We start from the raw sequence: 10,441 nt of genomic DNA, 5'->3' as shown, positions 1-10,441 counted from the left end.
AAGCTGCAAAAACACCACAAAACTGTTACTCAGAGCTTCACGTTTCCACTCATCAAACAGTTGGGTCAAGACTAGATCACAATTGTCCGACAAACGGAAACGTGAAGCTCTGACTGACAGTTTTGTGATGCTTTTGTAGTCATCATCATCATCATCGTTTAACGTCCATTTTCCAAGCTGGCATGGGTTGGACGGTTTGACTGAGGTCTGGAAAGCCAGTGGCTGCACCAGACTCCAGGCTGATCTAATATTTCTACAGCTGGATGTCCTTCCTAATGCCAACCACTCCGAGAGTGTAGTGGGTGCTTTTTACGTGCTACCAGCAGAGGAGCCAGTCAGGTGGGCCTGGCATCGATCATGTTTAGATAATGCTTTTTATATGCCACCGGCACAGGAGCTAGTCAAGTGGTACTGGCATCGGCCACGTTCAGTCGGTGCTTTATATGTACCACTGGCATGAGAGCCAGTCAGGGGGTACTGACATCAGCCACGTTTGGATGGTGCTTTTTACGTGCTGCCAGCACAGGAGCCAGTCAGAGGGCACAGGCCAGTTACGATATTGGTTTTACTTTACTCAACAGGTCTTCTCAAGCATATCATATCATATGGCACATCAGGGGTACTCTTAACTGGGTCAGACAGGCATGGCTGCGATCTCACTTTAGTTTCCAGGTCTTCTCAATCACAACATATCTCCAAAGGTCTCGGTCTCCTGTCATTGCCTCTGTGAGGCCCAATGTTCAAAGGTCATGCTTCACCACCTCATCCCATGCCTTCCTGGGTCTACCTCTTCCACAGGTTCCTTCCACAGTTAGGGAGTGGCACTTCCTCACACAGCTGTCCTCATCCATACATAACACATAACCATACAAGTGCATGCAATCGCCTCTCTTGCACACCACATTTGATGCTTCTTATGCCCAACTTTTCTCTCGGGGCACTTACACTCTGTCATGTATGCACACTGACATTACTCATCCAGCAGATCATAACATATATATCTTCCCTGTTGGCCTGGCTTGGAGAGTTCACCAGAGGACTGCCCCAAAGTTCAATGTCTGTATATAAAATATACAAATCCACTCACAAATCTTTGGTCAGCCCAAGGCTATACTAGACTGAACCCAGAACCATATGGTTAGGAAGCAAGCTTCTTACCAAACAGCCATAATGTATGTACTAATATATTTTCTTCTTTCAATTTAGGTGGCAAAGGGAAATTACATGGCCTTGACTTATCGCCTTATATGTTTGAATTAACAAGTAAACGACTGAGTGAAGGCATCAGTAATAAACAGGTGGAACTACATCTTGGAAGTGTTATGGAAATGCCATTTGAAACAAATTCCTTTGATCGGATTTTTCACTGCAATTCTTTTTATTTTTGGCCTGATTTTGACAAATGTATTCAAGAGCTGCATCGTTGTTTAAAGCCAAACTCATTAATGATAACGACAATTCAGTATGAAAAGGTAAAACTTTCAAAAAAATTTGGTTTACTGAAATATGGCAATATTGATGTGGAATATTATATGAAGGTTCTTAGCAAGAATAAATTTGAAAATGTAAATATGGAGAGTCGCAAGTATCAGAGCAAACCATATCAGGTTATTTCAGCTTTCACAGGATCAAAAAAACAGTAATTTAATATCTAATTGTTTTCAATGCTTCTACATTGGTTTACATCTTGCTATAAATTACAGACAGTTTCTATATAAGTATATATAAAATCTACTTCACAGTCTAAGCGATTAACCTGGGAAAATTGTATCAGGTCTACATACGCCTACAGATGCAATGATTAGACACATCATCAATGTTGTATCCTGGGATCACTGGTTGTTTCAGGTCATATAGTATACACTCTCTTACAGGCTTAGTTTGTTCAAACCTCGGCCTGTTTCCAAGAAGCTTATTTACACACGCAAACGTGTAGGTCCAGCACTAATTTTCAGGTATCCTTGTTATTGGAACCTTGGTGTATTAACCATTTTGCCAGACCGTCTATCACCCATTATAATTATCTGTTAACATACCTCTAACCTATTAATCATGCTTTAATTACTAATTATATCACACAGTTTACCATATCGAGACAAGACCATGGTCTATTTTTTACAACAGTCCTACTTTATTGTGGTGCAATATGGATTGTTATTTATGTTAGACACTACCACTGACTTGCTCAGTTCTCTTACTTGTAGTAGCCATCGCTAATGGAAATTTTGGATCTTTTTTAAAACGGGGGCCACATTTTTCATTAATGTTTTACGTAGTGTTTTTGGTACGGAAAGACTTTCAAACTTCGTATACTTATCTATTTTGTGTTATAGAACAGAAAAAGATTTTTGGATTCGAATTTATTTCATGTAAAAAATTGTCTTATTTCGATAATTTCAACCAATCACTGACAAGTATTCAGTTGTTTACATTTACTCCTTTGGCTGATTAAGCCATAGCTTCGTTTTATTTGCTTTTTTCATTTTCTTCGTTTTATTTGCTTTTTTCTTTTTAAATTTGCTGTTTTACCCTAACCCTATCACCGATAGAATTGTTTCAGAATCGTTTGTTTATGTAGTCGGCACTTAATGTATATCGGCTGAATGGACGTCAGTGATTGGTTGAAATTACAGAAATACAACAACTTTAACATGGAATAACTTAGGGATTTCTTTATTTTTTAAGAAGACTAAGAGAAAAAGATGTTTTATACGACACATTCTACCAGTGTTCCAAGTTTCAAAGTGTTTCGTTAATGAAAAATGTGGCCCCCGTTTTAAAAAAGATCCGAAATCTTAAGCTAAATGAACAGCAGAGCTGTTCACCACTAACGAGTACAGTGTAATCCACTTGTAAATAATATATATAGACATACTCAATGCCACTTGTAGTCATAGAGTTAACTAGGCTGGAAAACACAAGAGTTATAAGTTCAATTTTGTGATTTATCTACATTATAGGAAGTGCTGGACCATATGCTACAGGAAAATTGCTGGTGAACTTATACATATATATAGTAACTCTGTGGTAAGAAGCTTGCTTCCTAACCACATGGTTCTGGGTTCAGTCCCACTGCATAGAACCTTGGATGTGTGTCTTCTACTATAGTCTCGGGCCAACCAAAGCTTTGCGAGTGGATTTGGCACACAGAACCTGGAAGAAGCCTGTCGTATATATATGTGAGTGTGTGCATGTATATGTCTTTGTATGTGTGTTTGCCCACCACTGCCTGACAACAGGTGTTGGTTTGTTTACCTCCCTGTAACCTAGTGGTTCAGCACAAGAGACTGGTAAGAATATGTAAAAGGCTTAGCACTAAATTAAATACTATTGTTGATTCATTTGATAAAAATTCTTCAACGCAATGCTCCAAAATCACCAGTCTAATGAGCAAAACAAGTAAAGGGTAAAAGATACACACACACACACACACACACGTATATTTGGTTTAACATGATCTACGCATACAGTACATGGACACAGCATCAATGTTGTAACCTAGATTGATCAAACCTAGACCTGTCTTAGTGATATTCTACTAACCCTACCTATCATCTTCATTGGCAAACCCCTTATTCTCTGCTCAGCCCTGTGGCAGTCAGCTACCAACTCTTCTCTTGCACCTCCTCCATCCCCCTCTCCCTAGACACACTCAACTTCAACATGATTAGCTACCTTGTTATTTTCAAAACAATGATATCTGTTTTCAACAAACTCCGTTGGACATATGATGGTAATTGTAGCTGCTTCTCCAGGTTAACTTTCATTTCCTAGTCCTGTGCTATACAAAGTAAACCATGTGAACTGTTCTTGAGTCTTCTCCTTAATCACCATCTCTCCTTAGCAAAGTGACTAATCCATTAAAACTAAATATATATATATATATATATACATAAAGAGAGAGCATTACCTGTCATGTGACAGATATCTTTGAAAATATACTTATGCACAATGGATAATATCAGGAAATATGGCACACAGGCAATTTTTACAATTTGACATTTATCAAATAAATTTTTTGGTGAAATACTAATTTTCAAAAGAAAGATATTTACTTAAAATAAAACTAGATAAAAACTGATTTGTCATGTGCATATTTGCAATAAAGGTTATATGAGTTTTCTATATTTTATCAACAGAATTTCATAAAATTCTATTTTTCAGAAAGTTACAAGACACTCACCTTCCACATCTTATGTGAACTTTCCATCTTTCCCAATACAATTTTCACTTAAAATTTTTTTTAAATATAACAAACTTCTCATTTGTATAACCTCACTGTCATTTACTCCCTCTCCTCTCCCCACCTCTTCTGTAACTCTCTCTGTTTTTTTACTTTAATCTCTATATGATGTAAAGCATGATTTGAAGATGAGAAAAGTGGCCAAAACACAGCAGCTTTCTTGTCAGAGAGGCTGCATGGCTATTCACATTTATAAAAGAGGATGGGAGTGATCGGATTGAGTTGGAGAAAGATAAAAGTGTTGATGAGGTGTCAGAGTTGATCTTCAAGGTACAATGTGAGTAAAATGAGTGGGTGCCATTTCTTATTGGAGCAATGAATAATTATATAATGTCCTTACAGTGGTTCAGTAAAACCTTAAAATTTTGCCAAATCAGATAAGTTTATGTAGCAAATCTGGCAAACTAGCTTGTCAAATTGCAGGCAAGTAGGCAGCAAGAAATTAATCAAATGACAGGATATTATTAATCACTGGAGAAATGTTTATGGCTGACACAAATATAAGCCAAGGAATTTTCAGAAGTGAACATTTGTTATTTTTGTTTTTTGAGTAATTCATATACAAAGATGTTGAAGCTTATTGCTTTTGAAATGTTTTTTTCATGATGTAATAAATTAATAAATTTTTCAGAACCCAAACTGGCTTGTTCATCTTTCATATGACAGGAACAATCTCTACTGTCTTGCTATTATTGTAAGAAATTCACTTCTGGGAAGACTATTGATGTCTGTGTTAACTGGTGTTGGCAACTGATGGTAACAATTTCGGTTCCAGTGATTAAAATATTTCTACATTAGAAATATCTAGAAACAAGCCTTTTGAAACAAGGAAATATTCTATATTTAAGAGATGACAGAAAGCATACAAGTTCAAGACCAGTTCAAATATGTTTAAAAGATATTTGGACCTTTAAAAGTTTTTCACTACAGATTGTTATGGAGAAAAGAATTCTCACTTGAAACAAAAAAGTTAAAATGCACCATTTTGAGCGTGACCGCTGCCAGGGCCGCCTGGCTGGCCTTCGTGGAATTTTCGAGCGAGATCGTTGCCAGTGCCCCTGGACTGGCTCTTGTGCAGGTGGCACATAAATTGCACCATTTTGAGCGTGGCCATTGCCAGTACTGCCTGACTGGCCTTCGTGCCGGTGGCACGTAAAAGCACCCACTACACTCTCTGAGTGGTTGGCGTTAGGAAGGGCATCCAGCTGTAGAAACTCTGCCAAATCAGATTGGAGCCTGGTGTAGCCATCTGGTTTCATCAGTCCTCAGTCAAATCGTCCAACCCATGCTAGCATGGAAAGCGGACGTTAAACGAAGATGATGATTCAGCACAAAACACCCTCTGGAAGCATTTCAAACTTGTTCAGCAGCAGATACCAAGAGAGACAACTCTAAACTGATTCTACAACCAACAGCAATGGCAAACCTTCACAAATATTTCTTTGAACTGATCTTCTCAAGTATATACATATCCACGTGTGCATGTTTGTGTCGCTTTGATTTCACATCATGTGATGATTATAAACACGTATCACCATCATGCAACCTGTGTCTTTCCTTTCCAATCTTCCATGGAAACATGTCCAGTCATGGGGAAATATCACCTTCCTTGGAGAGAGGGCTGGTAACAGAAGAGGCAGCTGGCCAGGAATTATCTGCTTCAATGAATAGTGTCTGACCCACTCAAGTGTGGAGAAGGAGACATTAAAGCAATGATGATGTAGCTAAATTACTGTCTCAGTGAATGATTTATGACAGATCTAGCAGTGATATTAATTTATTTTGTGTATGAATGCATTTCTATCTAGTTACAGTATTTGTGGTGGTGAATGGCTTAGTACTCAGGGTGTCACATCCACAATCTTTTGATTGTGGTTTCAATTCCTGGACTGATCATTGGATTCTTGAGCAAGACACTTGACAACTATGAGTGACACATTTTGCATCTGTCCAAGCAATATTGATTTGATGGAGGAAGTGAGCTAATGTACAGCACAAACATTTGATCACAATAAACAGATCACCTCTGCAGTCTGTTCAGCAAGAAATTACAGAACCATTGCCTGTTGTTTACAACAGAAAAATTCACAAGTTATGGTATATTTCTTAGAGAATGATTTACCAGATATCAAAGAGACATGGTTTTTCTTCTGTAAAAATTCATTTGTGTTTAATTAATCATCTCTTTGTATCAATGATTTACAACATATCACACTAATATGGTTTTCCTCGTGTGTGAATATGATTGTGTCTACTTAAGTTACCTATCTATGAGAATGATTTACGACAAATGTCGGGGATAAGACTTCCCTACAGAGTGAATAAGTTTGTGTCTAATGAAGGCATTACTTTCAGAGAACGATATACCACAGATATTGCAGCAATAAGGTTTCTCTCCTGTATGAGTGCGTTTGTGAGAAGATAAATTACTACTTTGAGAGAATGATTTACCACAGATATCACAGTGATATGCTTTCTCTCCTGTGTGAACACGTTTGTGTTTAATCAAGTCATTATTTCCAGCAAATGATTTTTCACAGCTATCACAGTTGTATGGTTTCTCTCCTGTGTGAATACGTTTATGTCTAGTTATGTGATGTTTCTGAGAGAACGCCTTACCACAGATATCACAGTGATATGGCTTCTCTCCTGTATGACTATGCTTGTGAGAAGTTAAGCTGCTACTTTGAGAGAATGATTTACCACAGATATCACAGTGATAAGGTTTCTCTCCTGTATGAATACGTTTGTGAGAAGTTAAACAACCTGTCTCAGAAAATGATTTACCACAGATATCACAAGGATATGGCTTTTCTCCTGTATGAATACGATGGTGTTTAGTTAAACTATCACATCGAGAGAATGATTTACCACAGACATCACAGTGATAAGGTTTCTCTCCTGTATGAGTACGCTTGTGAGAAGTTAAACTACGACTTAGAGAGAATGATTTACCACAGATATCACAGCGATATGGCTTCTCACCTGTGTGAATACGTTTGTGAGAAGTTAAACAACCAGTTCCAGAGAATGATTTACCACAGACATCACAGTGGTATGGCTTTTCTCCCGTGTGAGAACGTTTGTGAGAAGCTAAACAACCCGTCTCAGAAAATGATTTACCGCAGATATCACAGTGATATGGTTTTTCTCCTGTATGAATACGTTTGTGTTTAATTAAGCTATCGCATCGAGAGAATGATTTACCACAGACATCACAGTGATAAGGTTTCTCTCCTGTATGAGTACGCTTGTGAGAAGATAAGTTACAACTTTGAGAGAATGATTTACCACAGATATCACAGTGATATGCTTTCTCTCCTGTGTGAACACGTTTGTGTTTCATCAAGTCATTATTTCCAGCAAATGATTTTTCACAGCTATCACAGTTGTATGGTTTCTCTCCTGTATGAATACGTTTATGTCTAGCTATATTGTGTCTCTGAGAGAATAACTTACCACAGATATCACAGTGATATGGTTTCTCTCCAGTATGACTACGCTCGTGAGAAGTTAAGCTACTACTTTGAGAGAATGTTTTACCACAGATATCACAGTGATATGGTTTCTCTCCTGTATGAATACGTACGTGTATAGTTAAGATAGCTCTTTGAGAAAACAATCTGCCACAGATATCACAGTGATATGGTTTTCTAATTTTCCTTGACATTGTTTTTTGCAAAAATTAAATCTTCAAATCTCTAACACTATTCATTTTCGTTCTTTCACAACAATATGAAGATAGGTTTCTTGGTTCCAACTTTTTTAGTTCATCTCTTACAAACATTTCAACTTTTGTACTTCCAAACATCGCAGTCTTCATTGATGCTTGCAGATTCAGCAAGTTTCTTTTGTAAATAAAACCAACTTTAATTTGTTTGTAAAATCCATTTGTAGAAACTCCAGTGTGCTAGAGAAATGTTGCTATAAATTTCAGTTGAGAAGCAATATTTCACAGGAATTCCTCATAGATTTATACAAAAAGGTTTATATCAATTATGTTTAACATCTTGCTTTGGAATTTAAAAGATGATCAATACTGATGATGATGTAAACAATTCTTTGGTGCCAGTGTCTTCTGATGATCTGAAATAATAGAGAAACAACAGCATAAGATGGAGAAGATAATGAAGACATAAAGACATAACATAAGACATTTTACTACTTTTATAAAGATTGGTGCAGATATGGCTGTGTGCTTAAGAAATTTCCTTCACATCAAATGGTGTCAGGTTCAGTCCCACTGTGAGAGACCTTGGGTCTTCCACTCTGGGCTAACCAAAGCCTTTTGAGTGGATTCGGTAGACAGAAAGTGAGAAAAGGCCCAAGTGTGGGTCTATATTATATTGGAAAAGATTTTTGTAAAAATTATTTACTATTTAAAAAATCTTAGAAAAACAAAACTACACAAAAGGTTCATGTCATTCAGTGTTTCTAAAAGTTTTAGAATAATTTTTAAGAAAATCTGTCTTCAAATATTGTGATTGTGTCAAGTACAAGTTTTGCAAATTACTTTTAAAGATTTACATTACAAAAAGTCAAAAATTTATCTGCATTTTCACCAAAATTATCTTTAGGGTGGTACTCTTGTGGTTATGTAACTAGAGTTTGACCGTGATTGCTCCGGTTTTCTTTATGTTAAAGGGTAAAGATCGCTGTTCTGCTGGCAGTGTGCCCCAAGGAATAACAAGGATTAAGGATCTGATTTCTGTGGTCTGAAGGTATGTCAGGTGCTGAAATTCATTGCAAGTTTTACAATATGGGCACAGCACCCCAACATGTGGAAGTGTGTATGAGAAGATCAAGAAGTTTTAAAATGGCTGGACAAGCATCATGAAGAGGGAGCAAGAGGCCCCTCAACCTCCACTAGTAACATAGAGATTCAACAAGTTTGAGAGACTGTTTTGTTTTTGAGAGCAACCATCAATGAGGTGGCATGTTCTTTGCAAATTAGCCATGGTTCAGCATATGAAAGCTACTTACCACACAGCCACTCCTACGCCTACAATATTTTAAAATTATAAACAGAAAGAAATGGGGGTGAGGGAGTGGGGTTGACAAAATCATAAATGGAAGTTTTTTTTTAATAGCATAAACGTGTTTAATGGAAGAAAAATACAGAAAAACATCAATACATGTTAGAATGACAATGAAACAAGGAAGGTGGTCGTACGATGTGCTAGAAACAACAGCCAAATTTCTTTTGGTCAATGGTGATTGGTAATAATACCGCAACACTTGTATGAGAGATAAACACAGTGTCACACTTAAGGTTGTGGCACTGTCATGGTATTAGCTGTCAGAAATGAAAGTAGAAAAATCCAAACAAGGAATGTTACTGCTGGTTTGAGTTGAAATCTGTTTCTTTGGCTACTGACTGGCCGGAGCTATCTGTCTGTCTGTCTCTTTCCCTCTCTCTCTATCTATCTATCACTCGTCCACCTTCGTTTGTTTCCGTAGAATTTATCAAATTAGAAAATGCGTTTCCGTAGAATTTAAACAAATGAAATTCAGTTTAAACTTTATAAATAAATAAATTTTTGCATTATTCATTGTTTTAAAAAACCAATCAGCACCACCACCACCACGCGTAATCCAAAGTTGGAATTAATCACCGCGATATTGCCATCGCCACCGCTACAACAGAAAATAGTATTAATTGGCTTAAGAGACATGGACTTTTAAATACCCCAAAAATATGCCCCTCGTGTGATGGAAGTAGCCAAAAAATTTTTTTTCTAATTTGATAAATTCTACGGAAACAAACGAAGATGGACGAGTGATAGAGAGATAGATAGACAGACAGACAGCTAATACCAGGATAGTGCCAAGGTTGTTGCATTCGATCATGCGAAGAGAAGAGTGGTCGTCTTACTAATTAATGACCACGGTGGTAATTGTGATGCATGACTTTAGTTTCTACGATGATTTCACGTTTCCTTTAAACAAGACGGTTAAAACATCACCATAACACAAACATCACTCAAATAATTTCTAGGACAATTTCGAAATAAACTTTGTGGTCCATTTCTGAGATCAGTCGAATACTAACGAGAATTATTTTACTTTTAAAGCGAAGATCGCTCTAATTATTAATTTGGTAGAGATGGACTATATGTAATCTGAACCTCCCCCCCCCCCTTATTTATTAATTTTTTTTACGGAATCCCACGTTTTAGGCTATGGAGATTCCGATTC

General features: G+C 37.1%; 3 protein-coding genes across 4 annotated transcripts in view; 1 reads left to right on the top strand and 2 right to left on the bottom strand.

The window, feature by feature from the left end:
- LOC106878259 (demethylmenaquinone methyltransferase) overlaps positions 1–4,882 on the top strand; it is an 8,981-nt gene extending 4,099 nt beyond the window's left edge. Inside the window, exon 4 of the mRNA XM_014927432.2 lies at positions 1,207–4,882. Coding sequence (XP_014782918.1) covers positions 1,207–1,643 — 437 coding nt within the window. The 3' untranslated portion in view covers positions 1,644–4,882. The remainder of the gene's footprint in view (positions 1–1,206) is intronic.
- LOC106878260 (zinc finger protein 271-like) overlaps positions 1–7,849 on the bottom strand; it is a 29,000-nt gene extending 21,151 nt beyond the window's left edge. Inside the window, exon 1 of the mRNA XM_052977955.1 lies at positions 7,833–7,849. The gene's annotated coding sequence lies outside the window, so the exon portion shown is untranslated. The remainder of the gene's footprint in view (positions 1–7,832) is intronic.
- Positions 2,673–10,441, bottom strand: part of LOC106878252 (zinc finger protein 271) — an 8,228-nt gene continuing 459 nt past the window's right edge. Inside the window, exons 1-2 of one of the 2 annotated variants that reach the window (XM_052977954.1) lie at positions 9,379–9,749; positions 2,673–8,329 (exon numbers count right to left, since the gene is read on the bottom strand). In XM_052977954.1, the coding sequence (XP_052833914.1) occupies positions 6,525–7,913 (1,389 nt within the window). In that variant the 5' untranslated portion in view covers positions 7,914–8,329; positions 9,379–9,749 and the 3' untranslated portion in view covers positions 2,673–6,524. Of the gene's footprint in view, positions 8,330–9,378; positions 9,750–10,441 lie in introns of those variants that run through there. The other variant, XM_014927426.2, reaches the window with a different exon arrangement.

The sequence above is a fragment of the Octopus bimaculoides genome, chromosome 29 (assembly GCF_001194135.2).
Source record: "Octopus bimaculoides isolate UCB-OBI-ISO-001 chromosome 29, ASM119413v2, whole genome shotgun sequence".
Taxonomy (NCBI): Eukaryota; Metazoa; Mollusca; class Cephalopoda; order Octopoda; family Octopodidae; genus Octopus; species Octopus bimaculoides.
Note: the sequence above shows the minus strand (reverse complement) of the source record. Positions and strands in the feature narration are given on the sequence as shown.